General features: G+C 43.3%; 1 protein-coding gene across 24 annotated transcripts in view; it reads left to right on the top strand.

Annotated features, from left to right (window-relative positions):
* ATP2B2 (ATPase plasma membrane Ca2+ transporting 2) overlaps positions 1 to 23904 on the top strand; it is a 420524-nt gene that overhangs the window by 289393 nt on the left and 107227 nt on the right. For all 24 annotated transcript variants that reach the window (XM_071550496.1, XM_071550495.1, XM_071550497.1 and 21 more), the window contains one exon: positions 11081 to 11278. In XM_071550496.1, the coding sequence (XP_071406597.1) occupies positions 11081 to 11278 (198 nt within the window). The remainder of the gene's footprint in view (positions 1 to 11080; positions 11279 to 23904) is intronic.

Genomic DNA, 23904 nt, shown 5'->3' with positions numbered 1-23904 from the left:
TGTGAAAGGATCGTGCTGTGGTAGCAGACTGGGCAAAGTGGCTGTTGGGATTTCATTTTGTCTCCCTTTTAGACATCACAAAACCAAGTGTCTGGAATATAAGATTTCTTCCTCTGTTACGTATTTTGATGTTAAAGACTAAAGCATCTATATGAGGGATTAGCTACTTAGACTACACATTGTGGACCTCATCTAGGAGAAAACCTCTTCCATGCTGCTGCTGTTGTGGGAGCATATGCTGTTATTCTGTGTTACTTTAACCTTTCCAACAGACTTCATCAAATAAATATGAGCCCTAGACCCTTGGAACTGCTGATACTAAAGAAACTGTGGTTGTTGCAGCGGCAAATAATGTTAGTAAACATTCTTCTTACAAGAGGAGATGTTTTCTCTTCCTGAAAGGGAAACTTTCTGTATGCTGCAGAAGAGCCTCATGCTGGACTTGGAAGTCTGTCTAACGGGTCTTGAGTATTTTCCTTGCCAAGGCCACGATTTCCCAGTTCCATGTCCTTTATTCCTGGGCATTTGTGTTCTTAGATTGCTGTGACTGTCATCCTGAGTGGACAGGCTCTGTGGAAGTGAACACAGCATCGTGAGAAGTGTTTAGGGAGCCCAGGCCAGGCCACCTCGAAAGCACATTGTGGTGTGAGATCAGCTGAGGGTGTCCATGGGACCTGTCCAGCTGTACAGAATTGGCCACATGGCTGCAGCTTCTGGGATGTTTCACTGACACCAGTGTCTTCTGAACATAATGCTGAACTTGCACAACTTGGAGTGACATGAGTAACTCCAAAAACTGTGATAAGAAATGGGAAAAATTGAAGGTGAAGAGTTTGGGGTTTTTTCCTCCTATAGAAAGTTGACAGTCCAGCAGCTGTTTTTGTCATTGTGAGTTTCTTTGGTCAGGGCTGCTCAGCAGGAGTGCCCAGGTCTTTTTCTTTCCCCATCCCCTGCATTTGCCATTGGCCATATGTATGAAGGGATAAGTTTTTTGTAGGGAATGGTTCTAAGTGGTTATGAAGGTGTGTTAATTAAGGAAGGCTTTCCAGTTTGACTTTAGTTGTGCTCATTTGATCTTTTTCCATGGCTGAGAGCTTGGATCTCCTCTGTTAAAATGACACAGTTGCTCTTTGCCATTACCTGATTGACATGTTAGTGTTTTCCAAGCCTGATCCCACAGAAGAGCCAGCAAGTGTGTCTGAAGATGTAGCCAGAGATGCTTGATTTGATTTAAACATTAAGGACAAGAAAAAGCTTTCACATTATCCAGAACAATCATATTATTATAACTCAGCACATTTTTAATACTGTTTCTGCTTAGTGAATGTCCTAGAAAAGGTCCCATTTTACACATCTGGGGTTCAGTAGGAAATCAGAGCTGTGTGGATAACACATAAACCTGTGCAGGGGCATTTGTACAGTCCACTCTAAATCCTAATGTTGCATTCTGTGGGAGGGAAGTCCCAGTTTTGTTTTAATAACAAAAAAAGATGTTTGAAGAAATTGTCTCAAGGCTTTGACTTCCTGGAAAGGGGGAATGGGGGAAAGATACTATTATATTCCCCCATTCCCTCTCCATCTTTTCCAAAAAGCTCCAATACCATTGAAAACCAGGATACGTGATGCTCAGTAAGCCTGGAGTATCCAGTGGCTGTGGGTATCCCACTGGCCTGGAGTGGTTGGCTTGGCTGCAGTAAAGCTCTGCCATAGCCTTTGGTCAGTGGTCTCAGTGCCAGATAAAGGCCTGCACTGTTGTTTATTTATCTAATGCAACAAGGAATTTTGAGTGACTTTTATTCTGTGGTTGGTGGTGGGTGGGAGCTGGATGGTGGATATACATACTAGATTAGGAGTATTTATAAATATTGCTGCCCAGAATCTGTAATGACTTTATTGTACTTGATACCACATCTTGAGAGAACAAAAGAAAAACATCTTCAGGTGCCTGAGGTACCCAAGGTGAGACATATGGAAATGGTTTAATCATTAGCAAATGGAGTAAGAGCTGAAGAAATTATTTCTGGTGGGATAATTCCATACTCCCACTGGCAGCTGCACTTCTGTAAAAAAGAAATCCTGATCCCTCTTTCTTCATCCTGGACCTTCAGCTGTTGTTGACTGTTTTGTCACCCTTTGCAGAAAGCTTTTTGTTCTCTGTTTAGTCAAGCCAAATATTAGTTATCTGTTACAATGCCTGTCTTGCCTGTAATGTTTGATGTCTGGGCTGTTGCCTCAGCACTGGCTCATGTTCATGCACAGCACATAAGTCCAGTCATTAGGTTGTTATGAAATCATAGCATGTCTTTCAGATGAGTGGCTTTATTCTGGGGCTATGTTACAGTCACTATTGAGAACCATTTCTGGTTCTGCTGTTATTAGTCATCTTATGTAAACTATTTGTTCCTGCTGAATAGCTTCATTTCAGAGCAATTCTACTCTAAAAATAGATTAGAGGATGATAGAAGAAATAACCCCCAAATGGCTAGATGGGGAAGTGAATAAATATGTCACAGAGCATTCAGTGCTCCTGGGCAGTCAGCAACCCTGCCTGGTATCTGGGTCTGAGTGCACCAGGGTGTCAGGAGATGGGAATTCACTCCCTGGAACTGCCACCAAGCTGTCTGGGGCAAGAACCTCAGCCTTTCCCTGCCCTGTGGAATTGAGAGAAAGTTTTCTGGCATTTCTGCAGGTAGAAGGAGTTTGAGAGATGGAAACTCATTGTAGAAGTGCAAGTTGTTATGTACCTGTTGCTAAGCTGCATGGTAGAGGTTCAGTCAGTAAGAACAATTGTTAAGCTCTTCATCTGCCTCATTTTTAAAGTCATGGAATTTGAGAGGTATTTGTGTACTTTGTGTGGCTTAGAGGAAGGGGGGGGGGGAATTTGTAGCCAGCTTGTTTCTCTCCAGCTGCTGAGGAGTGATCCCTGTCCTGAGGGGTGGCAGGGCTCCAGAGGGCAGGACAGGGTGGCTGGGCTAGTTGCTGCTGTAAGATGTGAGGAGGGAGGATGATTAATGAGGAGTTGGAGATGGAAGTAATTAATTCCCTGATTCTGTGCCCCTCCTTTCTGTGTGTTGGCTGTTTAGATCTGGCTGCAAAGCATTTGTCTCAACAAGATTGAAAGTCCGAGAGGACTCACAGGAATAGTTGCAGCAGCAGCTTAAGCTTACAGGACATTGCTACGTGATTTGTACTGCCAAAGGCTTTTAGTTTTTGGACAAACTTCTTAACAGTTATGTAAAAACATGTATGCAAGTGATATTAATGAGAACAGGTAATGAGATTCATTACACTCACAGACAGCTTTGTTGTTGCAAGATTGGAAGGAAATTATTATTCGTTGAGGTTCATTCATTGGTGAAATTCCAATTCACCTTGCTGAAATTGGCAAATACTCTAATTAAACCCTCTCTTAGTGATGGACAGCATTCTCTCCACTGACTTTATTTTAGTATGACCTGAGCAGAATTTCAATCTACTGAATCAATAATCTTTCTCAGGCAACATGTGGTAAAACTGGGAAGTCAGAAAGACATCCCTTCCTGGTCTGAATATTGTGTTCCACAGCTTTGGTGTATGTTTTACTTGGAAAACAGTCCTCTTTTGTCAGTTTAATGCAACATGTGTTTTGGGGGCATACCTGGTACTAAAGCAGGTGTTTGTTTTACCTAAGATTGAAAAGGGACTTGAAGAGTTCATGACCTAATGATGACCATGATATTTAATTACATCATAATGTGCCTGATGACATCATTAAATATAAGGAACAAAATAAACCTTCCTTAGCATTTGATCACAACCACAACAGTGATCCCAGTTTACTGTGCCTTCCCCAATTTCTTAGGTAGGGGCAGTTTCTTAAGGCTGAGCTCAGAAAGTAAATATGTTAGTTGCTGGCTGTGGATTTGAATTGAAAATTTGACATTTTCAGCTCTATATTATCACTATACAAGTAATACTTCTTAGACTGAAGTGGAAGTAAAAAGCCTTGCTGTCACTTTTAGCTTGTAGGACAGGGAAAAGCAGAATAGTGCACAGAAATCTGCTTTCAAAGTCAGAGAGTAAAATCCCACTAAAAATGTTGAGTGGGACTTGAATTTTCCGTTTTACAACTTCAGTAAACTGGGCTAATATTTCTAATTCATGTTATGGGGGTGTGAGAATCTGTCCATGAAATACCTGAGCCAGTGGGCCTGGGCAGTTATACTGAATCCTTATGTGGCAGCAGTGATTGTTTCAGAGGTAAAGGGGAAAGAAATGCAATTGGGGAAACAAGGAAGGGAAAATGAAATAATTGTTGACATCATACCTTGTGGTGTTTCACTTTTCAGCTCCTGTGAAGACCTGGGAACTGTGATGGTGGGAGAGCTCACCATTGGAGAACAGGTTGAGGTCAGGGGGATTGGGGTTTTGGAGATAAAATACAGGCCTGAGCTCTCAGAGGAAGAATTCAGGCATGTCATATGGAATGTATGGAACGTATGGAGAGCAACCAGGTAGGAAGGGACCTGGGGGGACTGAGTGACAGGAAGCTCAACAGGAGCCAACAGTGTGCTCAGGTGGCCAAGAAGGCCAATGGGATCCTGGCCTGGATCCAAACTAGCGTGGCCAGCAGGCCCAGGGCAGTGACCCTTCCCCTGCACTCTGCCTTGGTGAGGCCACACCTTGAGTGTTGTGTTCAGTTCTGGGCCCCTCAGTTCAGGAAAGAGATTGAGGGGCTGGAGCGGGGCCAGAGAAGAGCAACGAGGCTGGAGAAGGGACTGGAGCACAAGTGCTGTGGGGAGAGGCTGAGGGAGCTGGGGGTGTTTAGCCTGGAGAAGAGGAGGTTCAGAGGTGACCTCAGCACTGTCTGGAACTGCCTGAAGGGAAGTTCTGGCCAGGTGGGGGTTGGTCTCTTCTCCCAGGCACTCAGCAATAGGACAAGGGGGCACGGGCTCAAGCTCTGCCAGGGGAAATTGAAGTTGGAGAGCAGAAAAACCTTCTTTGCAGAGAGAGTGCTCAGTCATTGGAATGGGGTGCCCAGAGAGGGAGTGGATTCCCCATCCCTGGAGGTTTTTCAGCTGAGATTGGCCGTGGCACTGAGTGCCATGATCTGGTAAAGGGACTGGAGTTGGAGCAAGGGTTGGACTTGATGATCTCGGAGGTCTTTTAGAACCCAATCCATTCTATGATTCTAAGTTAATAAGCAGTGACTGGTTTAGTTGCACAATTAGTACAAATGTAAATTCTACATTTTCCATGTCGTAATTTAAGCCAATTTCAAACATTCTGGTACAAGTTTTATGTTTTCTTCCCCCCTCATTTGTGCTTCAGTAGTGCTGCACTTTTGCTATTTTTGCAGCATCTAAACCATTCTCTGTTTGTCTTGCTCCAGTTGGTTGTAGTGGAGATGCCTGTCAGAGAAATACAATTTTCCAGGTATTCATTGAAACGATGGCTTTATATTCAGCGTGCACTCACTGACAGATGTAGATAAGGAGCAGAGAAAAGTCACTAAGTGGCATTTCTCCAGTTTTTTGTTCTTCTTCTGCCTCCAAAAAAGCAACAATGCCAGATTAAATCAGAAATGCATTCAATATACTGCACAGCATTGTAGAAAATGTTTTCTGTGCAATCACTTTCATTCGACCACAAATTTCAAACAATTTGGGGGAAAAGTTTTAGAAACTGAAAACTTGAGAAATTACTCAGTGCTGGAAGCACCAGTAATGAATTTTCACAGTAGTTCCTGAATGTGTGTGTATTATTTTTATATAAATTTATCCCAAATCTGCACGTCCATTGTAAATCTCTTTGATCGAGTAATATTGCTCAGCTTTGACCTAGAAAAGCACTTAAAAAATAAAATATTCATGCTGCAGTGGAGAAATGAATATAAATCCAGCCAGTGTGTGACTTATTGTCATGCAGAATATAAGATGGGTCACACAGAATGTAAGAGGGGTCATACAGGGTAGAAGACTGGCACAGGCTGCTGCTTCTGCCAGTAAGGAGTGAAGCCTGAAGTCATATTGAACTGGTGTTTCTGTTCATGTTTTTCTAGTCCTCATTGGTTCTTTTTCGCTCCCTTTCATGTTTTCTATCTCCACATAGCAATGGTATTTTAGATTTGCAATGCTCTCGTTGTCACAGGACTCATGAGGCAGGTGAGAAATAAAAATACACCATTCAGGAACAGTGATAAAAGCCAGTGTGTGTGATATGAACATGCCAACAGAAAGCAGTGGAGCAGCAGGACAGCCATCTCCTGGTTCCTGGCACTGGTGGGCACAGATGTCCCTGCCCAGCCCTTGCTGGGCCAATTGACGTGTTTGCCATCTGTGGTGCCCGTGGGAGCCGCTCCCGCAGCTCTGCAGGGCCATGGGCACCCCCAGCCACCTCCAGTCCTCCCAACAACCCAGGCTGGCTCAGAGCTCCTCGAGGACTAGTTAATGTTCCTGACCAGAGCAGGTGACTTGGGAAACAAAAGGAGTGCTGCCCTTGTATGTCCTACCAGCGATGATACTGCAGGTTTGGGGAAGGTTTGCAAAATGAGTATCTCACTTTGCCTCAGATACTCAGCTCTGTTTCCTGAAGCTGCTTCTCCCTGTGGAACTCTTGTCCCCTTGGTAGGGCAGAGGAGGGGCAGGCACTGATTTCTTCTATGTGGAGACCAGTGACACGACCCAGGGAATGGCTGGAGCTGTGCCAGGGCAGGGTTAGCTTGGACATTAGGAAAAGGTTCTTCCCCCAGAGGGTAGTGGGCACTGATGAGGCTCCCCAGGGCAGTGGGCACAGCCCCAAGGCTGCCAGAGCTCCAGGAGGGTTTGCACAACACTATCAGGGGCAGGATGGGATTGTTGGGGTGTCTGTGCAGGACCAGGGGTTGGACTCAATGATCCCTGTGGGTTCCTTCCATCTCAGGATCTCCTGTGATTCTGTCCCTTTCTGACCTTATCTCTACAGTGATGCTTAGAACTGGCATGATCTGTTTTCATCGCGTGCTGTGTGGATTTCTTCACTCTTCCCTTTCCTTTCTCTCAGTTTGGGAGTTTGTTTATTTCTGGCACTGAGTGGGAAAAAAAGCTAGCCCCAAATTTTGCTTAATGGGATTTTGAGTGAAGGTCAGGTCTCTGGAGAAGGGAAACTGCTTGGTTTGAACTGAACATTGAATTTAGTTTTCCAGGATTTCTAAATTATTGACAGGGGGATAAATGCCATTATTAAAGATGAGTATACTCTGTTTTTTAGATGAGACTGGGTGAGTAATTTCATCAAGACATTGACTTAAAAGAATAAAATGACATGCATAATTTACTCTTGTCTATTTGTGCTTCTTAAGAACAATAATATGTATTATCAAAGATGAAAGAGTAAAATAAAATTTGTCTGAATTCCAACATAGGTTGTGTGGACTATAGTCTGGAACGTGATGATGTCCATGGGTACTTTAAACTCAGCCTAGTCCTCAGCCTTATAGATGTCTAAATGAACAATTTTTGTTTCAGAGAAAGTGTTCCAGTGTCTCTCTTTTGCTTTGGAGCCTTCTCAGGATGGAGGTGTATTTACACAGGCCTTAGAAACATGGGGCAGGACATGTGTGCTTTGTATTCCCTCCTGACAGGGAGGCACAGGGCAGAATTTCAGAGTCATGAATTCATCATGTCTTGGTAAATGGGGGGAGGATTGTTGAAAAATGCTGGAGCAATTTCCTGTGCCATTGCAGCCCTGCCTTGCTGGCTGGTGAGTCCCCAGCCCTGTGCTGACCTGCTGAGCTGGCCCACCACTGAGCACATATGTCCTGTGTTGGACAACAGGCAGTTTTCAGGCATCACTTCCTTCTGTTCTAGAATGTGCTTTCAAGCTTTTACTGTTTCAGAGTTTTCTATCACTGCTTGAAGATGCATGAGATGAAAATTGCTGACCCAAATCCCTGCCCCTGTCAGTGCTGCCCATGGAATTTCCCCCTCTGTATGAAGTCAGCTCTGTACAGGAGTGGGCTATGTTTGGGGGGCAGAGTGCACATTGTGTGGGCCCTTTCTACAAATCTGATGACTGAGGGAGCTGAGGGAACTCAGCCTGGAGAAAAGGAGGCCCAGGCAAGACCTCCTTGCTCTCTCCAACCCCGTGACAGGAGCGTGGAGCCAGGTGGGGGGCAGGCTCTTCTCACAGGGAACAAGGGACAGGACAAGAGGAAACAGCCCTAAGTTGTGCCAGGGGACACTTAGATTGAATGTTAGGAAAATTTTCTTCACTGAAAGGGTTGTTAAGCACTAGGACAGGCTCCCCAAGGAAGTGGTGGAGTCACAATCCCTGAAAGTATTAAAAAATCAGGCAGACAGGATGCTTGGGGATGTGGTTTAGTGGTGGTCTTGGCAGTGTTGGGTTAATCATCACATTCAATGATCTTAGAGGTCTATTCAGCCTTAATGATTCTCTGATTCTTTGATTTTTGGTGAAAATGCTTCCTTGCACTGAGGGGCTTTGCAGCCCCCTTCCAGCTGATCAGCCTGCACTTGTTTGGCATGTGCTGAAGGCTTGTCCCTGTGCCAGGGCCATCAGCAGTGAGTGACTGCCCTGCTCTCTCACGTGTGTGGCCCAGAGTCCTGTGACCTGTGTTGGGTCACCAGAAGGCAGCTGGCTCATGGCCTGCAGCTCCTGTGCCAGAGGGGAAGGGCTTTACCCTGCCTTGGAACCTGACTGGGAGCTCTCAGAGGAGTGGAGAGTTTGGCTTACTGTTGTTTGAGTCATGGAAGATAACAGACACTTCATGGTGGCTGGACCCTGTCCCAGTGTCACTGAGCACTGGGTACTGAAACTTGAATGAAGTGAGGTAATAATAACTACAGCGTGCCTTTATCTGGGGGAGAAGGGTAGTGTTTCTGAGGAGCTGCAGGTGAAATGAAAGTTTGATGAGTTAACCAAGAGCCAGAAGGCACCCAGCAGCTGTAATTATACACCTGGAGTGAAAGGTGAGTCAGGACCTGCCTGGGCTGGGGCAGGGCTGATATGTTAGGAAAGCATCACTTTCATCTGGAGGAAACAGTGCTTGGGCCCAGGGCTGTCACCTGAGAGGTGACTGATGGGCACAGGGACACTGCTGGGGGCCAGCCCTGGGTGACCAGTCACAGACTGGGGACTCTCAGCACATCAGGATCCTGCTTGGTGTCCCTTGACATCCTGAAGGTGATATCTGTGGGGTGTCCCATTGCTGGGGCACCCCATGGGTGGTGTGCCCTGGGGAGTGTGTTGGGCTCATCTGGCAAAATGCCAACTGTCAAACACAGAGAGAAAGGGTTTCCCCCTCTCCAACCATGGGAAGAGGAGACAGGGGGGGAAAACCCCCAAACTAAAACCTGAAGTAGCAAGCTTCTTATATTATACAAAAGAAAGACAATTAAAAACAGAATATAATATAATACATATATATACAAATCCTGGTTGTAATAATGCCAAGGTCATGGGTTCAATCCCCTGTGTGGCCCATTGACTTAAGAGTTGGACTCAATGATCCTTGTGGGTCTCTCCCAACTCAGAATAGTCTGGGATTCTGTGACCTTAAAGATCACTCATATGTGGGGAAAAACCCCAAACTAACAACAGCTGGGTTGCTTAATTCAGGTGATGCTTGTCCCTTCTAATCTGTGTCACATCCTTTGGGCCTGCTGAATTGAGGCTTAACTGAGGCCTGGCTGAAATTAAAGCCAAAACTACCACAGGGACTCTCCCTGAACTGCCTGGCATCAGGAATCCTTCCAGGAGGGGTCAGTGGTTCTTCTGGTTCCTTGCAGGCCCCTTTGTGTTCACTGAGGTGAGCCCTGAATTTCTCTTTTTCCTACTGTTATGCAAGGATGAATAGACAGAAACAAATTCACAGTTCTGTCGCATTCAAACCCACAGTTTTGTGAATGTTCCAGCTGGGTTGGTCTCTTCTCCCAAGCAACAAGTGACAGGATGAAAGGAAATGGCCCAAAGTTCTACCAGGGCAGGTTTAAAGTGAAGGATAAAAAAGATTTCCTCATGGTAGGGACTGTCCAGCCCTGGCACAAAGTGATGGAGTCACCATTTCTGAAGGGATTTAAAAGTTGTAGCACTTTGGGGACATGGGTTAATGGTGGCCTTGGCAGTGCTGGGTTTGATGATCTTAATGGTCTTTTCCAACCTAAACAATTCTCTGATATCAGGTATTATTTGTCAGATATATGTTATACTTATTGCAGTTCTTTATGCTGCTCAGAGGGACATATGGTCTCGGTTATTAAACTCTGATTTTTTTTTCCTTTCCTTTCTTTTTTTTTCTTTTTTTTGTTCCCCTGAAAGGCCACTAGATGTTCATACTTCAATATCATTAAAAAATAGGAAAAACCCACCCAGGAGAGTTGTTCAGCACAACACATTGTTATGCTGGATCCTTACACTGGATTGTTCTTAAATTGAAACATCATGCAAGCACATGCATTTTTATGACAATTTAAGCAACCCTACCATTCCCCTTTCCCTGTCTGTGCATACACAACCTGTCACTTTGTCTTTTTCACATGACAAAGATGTGAGGCAGTTCCTTGCCATGATGTGTTGCAGTCCATGTGCAGCCAGAGGCTGCTTTGAAGCAGCACAAGACACGTTTTATTGATACATTCTTTGAGTTCATTGAGCTGCATTCAGAACAAGGATATGGATCATCTTCCATTGGCATTCCTAAAGCTGCCAACAGCCATTCCAGCTTCATCCCAAATATCATGTATTTGTACTTCATGATCTCTTTTCAGCAGTCATTGCTTACATGTATGCATGGATCTATGTGCATAGGTATTAAAATAAATCTCCTAATTCAAAGACTTTTTTATGACTGAATCTCACAGGAATTTGTACTAAATGGAGCTCATAAGAATTCTGTTCAGAATATAATCATCTTGCAAAAGCAAAATTTAAGTGGAATATCTGTTTGTTGATATGCCATCGGTGGTAGAGTTTGTAGCTTTTCTTGGAGAAGTAATTTATAGGAATGCAGATACAAGTGGGCATTTTCTATTTCACTGCAATTTTAATGGATTTTATTTTATTTTATTTTATTTTATTTTATTTTATTTTATTTTATTTACAGGCTTAGCTGGCACCGCTGCAGACCTAGAAAAAAGAAAGCTTATTTTTGGAAAAAATTTTATACCTCCAAAGAAGCCAAAAACATTCATACAGCTAGTTTGGGAAGCGTTGCAGGACGTGACTCTTATCATCTTGGAAATTGCAGCCATGATATCTTTGGGGCTTTCCTTTTATCAGCCACCTGGAGAAGGGAACGAAGGTAAAAACTCTTTATGGAAGTTTAAGTAGAGCCATCCTCAAATCAATGTGTGTCTCTGATGCCATCCCCACTCTGCAGAAGGTCACTAAGAGCAATTTCCCTGGGGTTTGTTCCTGGCACTGTTACAGCTGGTACTGACATATTTTTTGTATCCTGACATTTCTTTATGCAAATGCTGAACCTCGTGGCATATGCTAAGAAAGTTAAAGAAAAATCCCAGGATTCAGATACAAATGGAGTATTTTTGTTACCGTTTCCACCTTTGTGTTTGGTGTTTCATTTATCTTGGGTGGTTGGTTGCCACATTATAGAGGAGAAATAAGAAATTGCTTATATAACTGATGTATCCAATCCAGAGGAACATGGACAAGTCTAGCTTACAGCAGCTGAGGACTCAAACTCAGGGAAATTCACACATTTTAGTATTTTTAGTCCTGTAGCTGAGGCTTGTGAGCCTGGCTCCAAAGGGAGTTTGGAGGCAAAGTCATGGTACTGATAAACCACATTCTGCAGAGTCCTTCTGTGATGTCTGTGCAAAGTTTTAACACCCTGCCTGCCCCCCCTCCTCTTTTCCCCCTTTTCCCCCCTCTTTGGAAAGTCCTCTTGCATTCACATGCTTAAAATATTCCTTCCTCTCCATAAAAGCAAGATTTCCATTTCTGGCAGCCGCTCCAGAATTTGTTTCCCCCTCCTGCTCTCCCAGCCTCACACAGTTGGGTAAGACCTGCTGTGTGCAATGACGTGAACAGCTTGGCAGTGTCTGAAGAATGTCCTGCTCTAAATATAGCCCTGAAGTGCTTCTGCCCTTTGCTGCAGTTCCTTTGGCTGCTCCCTTGGAGCCCCTTCCTCCTTCCTCTGCCTTTCCCCAGCACAAGGAGCGCAGCCATGCACAGCTCTTGCATGGTTTGTGTGCCTTTAAACCTGTATTTATAATCCAGACTCTTTTATTGCTTTCTCCCTGAGTTTTGAATATGTGATGTTTCATGCAGCAGGTGTTCAATTTAGGCATGGAGAGATAAAGGAGTCATTTGGTTTTTAACTGAAGAAAATGTTATTTATTGCTATTGCCTCACGTAACTGGCCATGGTGGAATACTTTGGGGCCATTGTAAACAGTGAAGGATGGTTTACAAAATATTATTTAGTTTAGACTTTTTTTTAGATATAAATTTACAGAGTACCCTCTTAAATTTAGTTTTATTTGCTGGGAAAGGAATTTTAAAAAGAGTGTTTTTTACAGATTTTAGAAAGAGTGGAGATGTGTCATCAGGCAAAGTTTTTGTGTTTTCTTTTTGAAGCTGTTATTATTTTGATAGTGCATTTAAAATGTTTCTTTTCCCTTGGGAAGGTATGACACAGCTGAGATTCTGAGACAGCCTGAAAAGCTCAGCAGCACAGCCTGGGAAAATATGTTTGTGTTTTCCCACAGCACAGGATTTTATTCACTGGTTGCTATTTTCCTGAGGTTTTTAGAACTGTTTTCCTGGAAAGTTTTGCCCTGATTGCCACAAGGTGAATAAATCAAGTTAGTGGCTATCTTGTAATCCAACTTTTTTAACACATTGTGTAAAGGCCCTCTATGTTTTTGGAAGTCTTTCTTTGAGCAGTTGTATAACTAATTTTCTTTCCTTTTAAGATTAGTATATCATAAACTGCTGCTAAGATATCTCTGATTTATTGGTAGATGTCCTTTTTAGAGAGTCCTAAACATTGGAAAGTGGACATGTTGAGCTTGATTTTTGCCTTGGTGATGTGGGGAGTGGTCCTACCTGAAGTGGATTTGCTGGTTTTGTGTAGCCTTCAGGAACCAGTTGGAGAATGACACACATAGAACATCCTGAGCTGGAAGGAACCCACAAGAATCATCAGGTCCAACTCCTGGCCCTGCACAGGACAACCCCAGAATGCCCCCACGTGCCTGGGGGTGTTGTTCATTAATGCTGAGTGCAGGACAATGAATGCTTTATGAAGAAATAAAATAGTCTGATTTGTCTACACTTAAGCCAGTTTAATGAACCACAGAAACTATTCCTGGCCTTGCCCAGGAATGTGGGTTCAGGCCAAACTGAGCCTGTCAGGAGGTGACAGTGCTCTGAAAGGGCAGCAGCTCCAAAGCTTTATGTCTTGTGAAGTGTCTGAACCTCATATTGATGACATGTTGCTTTAGGCTGGTCCATCTGTGCTTTGCTGTTCTAACAGAAAATATGGGGAAAATGTAATATGCAATATCCTTGCAGCATTCTGAGCTGTGCCCAACCTCATTTCCTTGAGGTGAGAGGGTAACATTGCCTGTGGGATGCAATATGGAATCCACACCCAGTGACTGGAAGAAGTGACAAATGCTCCTTTGGGAAGCCTGAAAAACCTGTATTTGGCTTTTCTGACTCTACCCAGAACAAAAATTATTCATTAGAATATACATTTATTTGCAAGTGTTATGGTTTCAGTAGCCTGATGTGAGGAAGGGGAGCAGGCATGTCTTGCTAACTGTACTCTTTATCTTGCCCAACTCCTCCACATCCTCCTTTTGAAGTTTCTCCCCCAGTTTCTGGACACACTCAGTAGCTGTGCTGTCCAGGGTTGGTGGTGCTCCTGGGGGAGAAGGGCAGGGGCAGCTTCCCTGGAAAAATTCTTCTCTCTAGAGGATTCTTAACTTCTTTTTAGCTTTCCTCTCCCTAAAAGCTGTCAGTATTTAATTTTTCTGGTCAATGGCAACATCAAACACAAGGCTTGTGACAGGCAACTTTGTCTCCAGCTCAACAGAAAGACACCTTTGGGAAACAGGATGCTGGTTTTGGTGCATTGTTGTGTTATAGCATGTAAGGTGCCTCCCCCTTCAAACTCTGATTTTATTATTTTGTTTTCAAAATTAAATGCATTTTCATTTTGAAAATGAGTCAACAAAGATGTTCTTTCTACACTGATTTGTTCAATCAGCACTGCTGGTAATCTGAACTCACCACTTTAGGGCTAGCTGGAAAAGTTGTTACTACTTAAAGTGACAGTTTCTTTGTGGGATTAAGGGGTAATGACATGAAAATAATAGACTGTAAGACACAGTGTCAGGAAAACATGACTTTGTGTGTTCTCTTTTGTTTTGTTTTTAAATTCAGTGCAAGTATACACTGTCTTTATATCAAACATATTTATATCTGCCTGCACATATCCTCAGCTTTTGTCCACCAGTGATTTTACTAGCTAGTATAAGAAGTTGAAGTCATATTTATTTTTTTAGAATTAATATAACTCACTTTTTGGACTCTTGAAACCTATTTGTAACTTTGGGGGCTGTAAGAGAATCAGTATTTAACTGTTTTGTGCAGTTTAAGTGCAAAATATGTTTGTCCTGATACTTTTGCATGCATGATAAAATCTACACACCCCAAGTTCAGTTACAAGTTCATTTTCCATGGGTATGTCCAGATTGGCCATTATTGCCCATTTTCAGCTCTGAATGTTGATACATCCCCAAACTGAAATTCTTCAGCTGTAGCAGAATTGCATTTCCAAACATCTCCAACACAGTCTGGTTTTATCTTGAGGAGAGAAAGTGCATTATTGTCTCCTGGCTCACCCTCAGCTGACACTGGTGGAAACAGTTGACACTTCTGTGGTTTTGAAGTATCAGTTGGGGTGTTGCTCAGCCAACCTGAACTAGAAGAGCAGTAACCTGTTGTCAAAGTTGTTCTACTACAATTCTTCATTTACAGTATGGATGTAAAATCTTGGAAAACGTGGTTTCATTTTCTGGTGCAATCACACAATCTGATCTGAAGGAATCACTAGATAACAGTGCAGTTTTATTGCTCCTCCAGAAGCTGCCTCAGTTCTTTTATTTTCATATTTCTTAGCAGGGGTCAAAGTTTCAAGAATGTTGTTCTCAGAAGTTGTGCTGGAGGTTTTTTTTATGCTCTGCTTTGCATGCCCTTTCACCATCTGACAGGCCATTAGAAGCAATTGAGAACTTCTGCATAAATTATTGTCAGCCCTGTGGCAATTACTGCTCTCGTTACTGATCCACACAGAATCAGTTTTCCACTCTTTCAAAAAAGTCCAAAACTGCTGCTGCATTTTAGTAAATGAATTTTGAGGGAAAATTCCCAGTGCAGATGCAGCCTCTGAGGATCACACAGGGGTGTGACTGAGGCAAGGTAAAAATATTTTGTTCTTCAGACCAAGCCCTTGTGTGTCCTGGATTGATGGATTAGAGACTGTTCCCTGGGCATGCAGAGCAGGGGGCTGGGATATGTAAAGAGGATTTAATTAACACAGGAGAGCCTGGCTTCTTTGGTGTTGATTTGTTTGTTTGTTGTGTAGAGTTAGTCCAGGACTAAATTTGAAATATTTGTCTTTGTGTATCAGTGTATGGTGAAATGACCTTTATATGCAGCTCGTACAAAAATATTGAGTGCCTCGTTTTTATGTATGAATAGAAAGAGCTGCTTCATGAAATCAAGTGTTGGTCTCAAACCATTCCTTGGGGAAATGAAACATCCTTTAGGAAAGAGTGTTCAGACTCAGGAATCCACCAAGGGAATGGGAAGTGGCAGGGCTTCTCTTGGTGGCTCCCAAAACTCTGTTCTCTTCTGGCTGCAGAGCTGCAGGAGTCTCCTGCCTGGTCCGTTGGTTGGTTGTGGCCATCTCCATACAGTCTGCCCAGCAGGGTTGTCCTGCTTTGGTGCATCCCCCCATCTCTAACCATGTGAACTGCTTAAAATCTTGCAGAGCCTTCTGCTAACACCTCCAGTGGCAATTTCTGAGCCCTTCTGAGTCCTCCTCCTTGTTTTACCTTCTGGGCCTACATCACATGTAGCTCTTATTACCTGTTTTCCAGAATGCTGATGTCAGCCCCCAGCAATCATTTGCTGTTTACATGAATGTAACAAGCCTTTTAACTCTTCTTCCTTGAATTCTCTTTTCTTATGTGGATTACAAAGCAGGAGGAAGGTAGCCTGGGGTAAGATGCTTTGACATCCCACTGTGTGGTGTGGACCCCTGGGCATGATGTCTTTTTTTCAGTGTACAGATTTTTGCAGCTTAAGAGTGGAAAAAAAAAAGGAAAGTCTTTTTGGTTGAGGCAGATTCTGTTAACATTCCCAAGCAAAGCTCTGTATTGAAAACAAAGTAAAATGAATAGTTACATTGCTTAATGCTGCTCAGCAGAGCTTTGCCTGGATTGTCTCCCATTACTCAGGCAATAAGTTGATGAACCAAAAAAAATACTGGAATAGGACATGGTCCTTTGAAACTTGGTCCTCCCAAACCACTTGCATGAAGCTGGTGGTGGTGTTGATACATTGCTGCTGTTCAGGGCTGTGGCTGAGTTGCCTGCTGGCCTCTCCTGACTTAGAGGAGACCTTATTTCATGGGATTCACCACTCAGTTGTCTGTGATTCCTACAATGTGCCACATTGGTCAATGGGGACTGAAGTTGGAGATTTAAACCAGGAAGAACATCCTAAAACTGGAGGAAAGGTCCAGCTGGTCCCCAGCTCCTGGGGGGCTGGTGCTTGTGTTGTTTGAGGAGTACTCCCTTGTGGTACCACTGTTGTGTGCATGCTGATCCCTGGAAGGAGGGAGGGAGGGAGGGAGGGAGGGAGGGATGGACAGCAGGCACAGTCAGCCAGGGATAAACCCAGGAGCCAACATGCTCCCAGGGGCTGGAGTCACCAGGAAAAGCCTTCCCTGCAGAACCCAAGGCAGCTGTGGGATACTGAGATAAAAATCCCTGCACAAGTCAGTCTGAGGGCAAAAACCTGGAGCCAAACAACCCAAGTGACCTTCACCTTGTCCAGATCTCATGTGAGGAGGTCTGTAATGCTGTGCTGGTCCCATCTTCTCCCAGGGCACTGGGAATGGAACTGTGACATCTCTTGGCATTTCATTACGTTGAGCAAGTCTGTAGAAATAAGGCACAATGGAAAAGACTTGGCACAGTGCAGCTATTGTGGGAGGAAGTGGAAAACGTCGAAATTTCATTCATATTATAAACAATATATATAAAAAAGAATATATTATATAAATGCAAGAATATAAAGGAGTTGGCAACAAACTTCTCTTTCTTAGTTAGGCCTGAAAATGCTGAACTTAGTAGCAGCTAGCTTGAGTTTCTCTGCAGTTTATAATCTGTACTGATGGATATTAACAAACAAGAGCAGTGTTTCCACCAGTTTGGGTCAGTGCAATTCTCCTTGCCAGTTCCCTGCCCTGGATGCAAATTCTGCTGGAGCAGAACAGCTGCATTAGAGTGCTGGGCTGCAGCCTGGGCTCAAGCACAGTGTCACGTTAGAAAGATGTGATGTCTGTCCTAATTCCCCAGCACTCATTGTAGGTGTTCTGGAATCTCTAGGATTGAAAAAATCCCAATGTAATAACATGTAATTAAGACATTGCTCCATCAAAACATTTCAAAATTCTGTCCTCGTGGACAGCATCTTTTTAAGGTTCCAGTTCTCAGCTTTCCTCTGATCAGTTTATGGTTTTCCTCCTTTTCCCATGACATTTAGGCTTCTAAATGGAATGTCACCCTGATAACATACAGGAGACATTTAAGGATTCACTTGCATCCAGGGGAAAACAAATGACACCTTTCTAATAATACTCTAAGATCATGTTAACAGTTCCATTAATTATTCTGTATTTGCACATGTAAACAGCTGAAGTCTCTCACCCATCTTTTAACCTTTACCCTGATTTGGTTGTTCTTTATTTTTTTTTTACCCAAGGTTAGTTCTTCCCCACCCTTGCCTATATTTCCAAATCAGCCAAAATTCTACACCAGTTTATTTTTAGACAGGAAAAGACCCTTTGTGTGTTGCACATTCAGGACAGCTTGACCACAGATTTGATAAAATTCTTATTTTTTCCCCAGTTTTTAAACTGTGATTTTCTTCCCGTCAATTTCTTTGTCAGTAGTTGTGACAGGACTATGTTCATTTGAGTCTTTTTAGGTAGATAATGTTTGGAATCTCTCATTCAGTATCCAGTTCAATTCTTAAAAATTTTCTCCCCACTCTCACAGAAACCCATTTCTTTTTCTCAGAGTTATCTTTTCTAGAGTTCATTTAAACAAGGAATACTCATGTGTCCCCTTTGCTTAAACGGCCCTGGGGAAGAAATTGTTATTTTAAAAAAAGGAAAAGCACTGATTACTGAGGAACTTGAACCAAATTTAATTAAACTGAATTAAAAGTAACCTGAAATGAATAACCACATGAAGGTCTCGTGCCATCCTCTGAGAATTCAGTTCATTTACTTCCTAGTGAGGCACAATGAGCACAGTTAAAGAAAAAGTAATTGTTTTAATGCAGCATTTATTAATTTTTGCCTTGCCTGTGCCCTTGCAGCCCACATCCAGGATTCCAGACTTCATTTCCCTTAGCATTTTAATTCAGGAGGGTTTACCTGCATGCATAATGGAGCACATTCATTTGTTTAAATCCTTTGCCTGACTTTTCCATACCAGGAGTTTTGCAGGGCTGATTTAAGTTCCTAGGACACAAAGGGTTCCACAGGAAAATATTTCATGTATCTCCCTGTTTCTAAAAATCTCTCTCCCTGAATTTCATTAATATGCACTTAATCAATTTCATTAATGAGTGAAAGACTCAGAAACGAGTGAGCTGAACAAAGTTAATTTTCTAGTCTTTGTGGCAGTTTCAGATCTTAATTTTTTTTTAAAGCCTTTTGCATGCAATAATGTAGATTGCATTAAAATACAGAATTGTAGGCAGCATAAAATTCTAGTTTGGAAGGCAAACATTAGTGTTATTTTGCAAGTCTCTTAAAATCATTGCATTAAACAATTTTAAGTCTGTTGCCAGCCCTGCTGGTTCTGAAGCCAACATTAAGATGAAGCACAACTTATGTGTGTACATAAGTTAAACAGTGTCTTAAGTAATATTCTTGAGGCACTGCAAGTCCGTCATACTCTTTAAGTTCTCTTCATTATGCAAAATGCACCAGAGAAAATATGAAGTCATTTTAAAGTACAATGAGCCAAGATCCCTTCATTTGAATACTCTGCAGTGATTTGAATGCCAACGTCCCCCACGTTCCGTGGGCTGTGTCAGAGCAAAGCAAACCAACCCAGCACCCTGCACAGTTACTGAAAATACTGCCAGGCCTTCGCTGCAGATGCTGAGAACAATAATTGGCCAACATCTCCCAGTCTCTCGTGGATCTGCAGAGGTGAAGGGAACAGCTTGTGCTGTGATCCTGCCTGGCAGTGCCAGCTAAGCACCCCCTGGCACGGCAGGGAAGCCTCGCTGCCACCCCGAGCTCCTGAGCTGTTTGCTTTGAATCTGTCAGGACTGGCAACTCCTTGTCTTTTGTATGTACGTATGGCCAGACTTGGTGAACGCAGATCTGGGCAGGGCTCTCCCCACGTGCCCTTCCAGCCTGCGCAGGGGATTGTTCAGGTGAGGCTCAGCGTGAGCAGAACTGGCCCCACCGTTTCAGTCCTGAGGTCCATCTGCCACGGCCGAGCCAGCTTGGACAGTGACAGGGAAGTCCTCGGGACTGTCACAGCCCCCGGTACTGACCGGGCTGACCCTGCTGAGCATCCGAGATGTGACGGGATGGGATGGCAGGGAGGCATTGAACTGCCAGGGGACGGTCCCCACTGAGACTGGAACTCAGGTCCTTGGGATTCGGAGTCCAGAGTGCTCTCCTTTACACCTCCTTGTCTAATACACTGGAATAAACCAAACCAGGTGCTTTGGGGGCTTTAGTTCTGACTTAATTTTATTTTAGCCCTTAGAGCAGATTCAGAGTTACACCCCCCCATTTGTCTCAGAGCGCTTTCAAATGACATTGTTCTGACTACAAAAACCTGAAGTGTGTGTAGCATTCCATAACTCTGCATAGAGTGTGTTGCTTAATGTTCTCCAGGCACTGAGCAATGAGAAATCCATGGAAAACCATGTTGGATATCAGAGGGCACAAGGGCCATACAGCCTTAAGAGCTGATGTGTCCTAATAGGAATCCTTTATCGTCTTTGCTGCTGAATAAATCACACTGATCCAGCTGTCACTGCACCAGAGGTTTTTCCTGTGCTGGCCAGGGAGGAGAATTCTCAAGAGAAGCTGAGCTATTAGAAAATAGCATTTTCATAGAAAATAATTTAATCTCAAAAGTATAGATTATTTTCAGAGTTATGCAAGCACAAACTTGGAGGAGTGTTGTTGCACATACTCAAATTCTTTCCTCATTCTTCATAAAAATTAAGCCATAAGTTTCCTAAAAGGGTTTTTAAAGCAGTCTAAACAGTCTGTCAGTACAAGGGATGGAGCAGTTGGCAGCCTGGAAAATAGAAGAAAAGAAAGTATTTGCCCTCTTAAAAACAACTTGTTCTGCCAGACCCCCCCTTTAACTCCTTCCTTCCTGAGGCAAGGCTGAGGTGAAGCAGCACGTGGCTTCTAGTGACATAACCCAACCTGTTGTTAAATAAATGGAGTTCTTTAAGAATTGCCTTGCAAAAGTATCTTCCTTTCTAATTCCTGCCCTAAATCCTACTTCCATGCAAGGTCTAAACATCCAGGAGCAGAGAGCAGAACAGCTCTCTCTGTCACCAGCACTTGTAGAGGGGAGAAGGTTGTGCCCCCTGGGTTGTCTTTACCTGGATATACTATGGAATTTCTGAAGTGGTTTTGCATTATTTTCTAGATTAAAAAGAAGGGAAAAATTTAATTTTGGGGTCCAGGATGAGGTGAATTGGTGAAAATATCCAAAACAAAATCAATGCTGCTTAAGCCCTTCTGGACAGATATTTATCATACTTAGCTTTCTAAGGCTGCAGTGATGGAAATGGTGTGTGTTCCCTGGGTGATCTGACTGAGTGTCTACGCACTGACACAGTAATTCATGGTGTGTAACCACGAATTTAAACACTTTGCTTCCTTGTTATGCTTTACATGGATGTGAAGACCAATTTGTGGTATTATGTTTCCAGCCATATTTTATCTACTCAAAGACAACTTGATTATAAATACCAGTGGATAGTTATTTGTGGAAACTTATCCAGCTTTTTCAGTAGGAATTTGAACATGTCAGCAGTAGAGTGGAATACAGATAGTACACTGAATTTGACAAAGGGAGCAAAAATATTATCTTAAAATTGTTTACCTGGTGTTTAAAGAAAACCAACCAAATTCCCTCAAACCGGTGGAAACACAGAAGCTCTGAAAACATCTCTATTGTAAAAAATTAATAACTTATAAAATAATATAAAATACAGGAATAGCATATGTTTTGTTATTTCATTGGGAATTAACAATCAGTTTTAATTTAGCAGCTTTAAAATCTCCTAGTTTTTTTTTCAAATTTGCAAACTGTGTGACTTTTTTTAACCCAAAGTATACTTAGATCAGTTTGTAGGATTTCTTTACAGTGTCAAAGGAAGGTGCTGGTTGTCAACCAGTCTGCAGGAGTCCAGATAAACCATGTTACAACCCAATGTGTGCTTGTGGTTCCTGTCTGTTGGTGGGTTTGAATTAGAATGAAAAATTACTGACTGGAAAGAAAAGTTTAGCTACAGGTGACTGAAACAAAGCAGAGGGACCTTTTTGAACAAGAACAATGTGATGGCAAGAAAGATAAATAGAACTTTGCTGCCTTTTTTCTTCCCAGATATCTGTAATTAGGGACTGAATTGGGACCTGGGGAGAAGAATCTTTACATCTTCAAACTGTAGATGGAGTTGAGGTTTTCTTTTCAAGTTTAATCAGGCACAGAATAGAACAGGCTCCCACCCTGCAGGAATAAAGCACAGACAAGTGAGTGGTGGGTGTTACAGTCCCCATCTCTGAGATCTAATGCAGTAGAGTTAACACTGAGTGTAATGACATGACTTATACTACTTAGTAAGTATGTGCATCTCTGGGCACCTATATGTATCTGTGTTATATATATATATATGCATATTTTCATGCGTCTGTCTATCCATCTATCCATCTATATATATATATACACTCACACACAAACACACATAGCTCTCTCCTATCAGAAAAGTAACAATTTAAACAACTAATTTCGATTTTTTCCTATTTTGTCTAAGTTCTGCCTTTTCTCTCAGGAATATGCTGCTCATCCTGTTTCATAATTAATATGCAGGATATATAGAATGTATGTTCTAAAAAGAGATTATCCCAACTGCCTGCAGCCTTAGCTTGCTTTGGAAGAATCTGAGTTAACATCTTAGTTTGGATGCAGAAGGTACCTCAGAAATGCCCTCCTCTGTCTGTCCCCAGGGAATGGGCTGTGGCTCACATTACAGGATGATTTTGGGGAGTGAGCAGATTGGCTGTGCATTCACAGGGGATTTCAGCCCATCCTTTGGGATGAAACCGATGGAAAAACACAGTCCAGAAACACGTTGCCTTGGCACATAGATCTGCACTGTAAAACATCTTTCATAGGCCCACACTAGTGCTGATAGAAGTTTTTAATGCCTTCTGCTGCAAGACATAATGATATAATGTTTAATCTTTTACTGACATGATTTTTAAGCTCTTAAGTCTTTACAGCACAAAGTAGTGAAGATGAGAAATTTAATGAAAGCAATAATGTGAGGGAATTTTGTGGCTGAGGTCTACAAATCTTCCCTATCTTCTCTGAGAAGGTTTTCCTGGTGTGTCTGCTGAGTGAGGCAGTGGCAGCACCAGAAGAGGCTGAGCTGTTCCAGGAGCTGGCTCCAGAGCAGGGCACTGCAGCCTGAGCCCAACAGGCACTGCCTGGATGTTCTCATTTGTGCTCTTTCCTACCTGTGTTAGTTGCAAATCTGCTTAATTAGTGGCTTTCTAGCTCTGGTCTGAGAATCCATGGATTGCTGTGGAGGGTCCTATTAAATCAGGAACCTTTTGTTAGTGACCTCTTTCTGCAGGTTGGAAGGAGTTGGCAATTGCTCTCTGAACGGACTAGGGATATGAAGGGTGTCAGTCAGCAATCAGCACCTCATCTCCTGCTCCACTTGGGCTTTTTTAGAAGCTCTGGTGAAACATTTGCCAAGAAGGCCAATGGGATCCTGGCCTGGATCCAAACTAGTGTGGCCAGCAGGCCCAGGGCAGTGACCCTTCCCCTGGACTCTGCCTTGGGGAGGCCACACCTTGAGTGTTGTGTTCAGTTCTGGGCCCCTCAGTTCAGGAAAGAGATTGAGGGGCTGGAGCGGGGCCAGAGAAGAGCAACGAGGCTGGAGAAGGGACTGGAGCACAAGTGCTGTGGGGAGAGGCTGAGGGAGCTGGGGGTGTTTAGCCTGGAGAAGAGGAGGCTCAGAGGTGACCTCAGCACTGTCTGGAACTGCCTGAAGGGAAGTTGTGGCCAGGTGGGGGTTGGTCTCTTCTCCCAGGCACTCAGCAACAGGACAAGGGGGCACGATGGGCTCAAGCTCTGCCAGGGGAAATTGAAGTTGGAGAGCAGAAAAAACTTCTTTGCAGAGAGAGTGCTCAGGCATTGGAATGGGCTGCCCAGAGAGGGGGTGGATTCCCCATCCCTGGAGGTTTTTTCAACTGAGCTTGGCCGTGGCACTGAGTGCCATGATCTGGTAAAGGGACTGGAGTTGGACCAAGGGTTGGACTTGATGATCTCAGAGGTCTTTTCCAACCCAGTCAATTCTATGATTTTATGATTCT

Source organism: Pithys albifrons, chromosome 3 (assembly GCF_047495875.1).
Source record: "Pithys albifrons albifrons isolate INPA30051 chromosome 3, PitAlb_v1, whole genome shotgun sequence".
Classification (NCBI taxonomy): Eukaryota; Metazoa; Chordata; class Aves; order Passeriformes; family Thamnophilidae; genus Pithys; species Pithys albifrons.
Note: the sequence above shows the minus strand (reverse complement) of the source record. Positions and strands in the feature narration are given on the sequence as shown.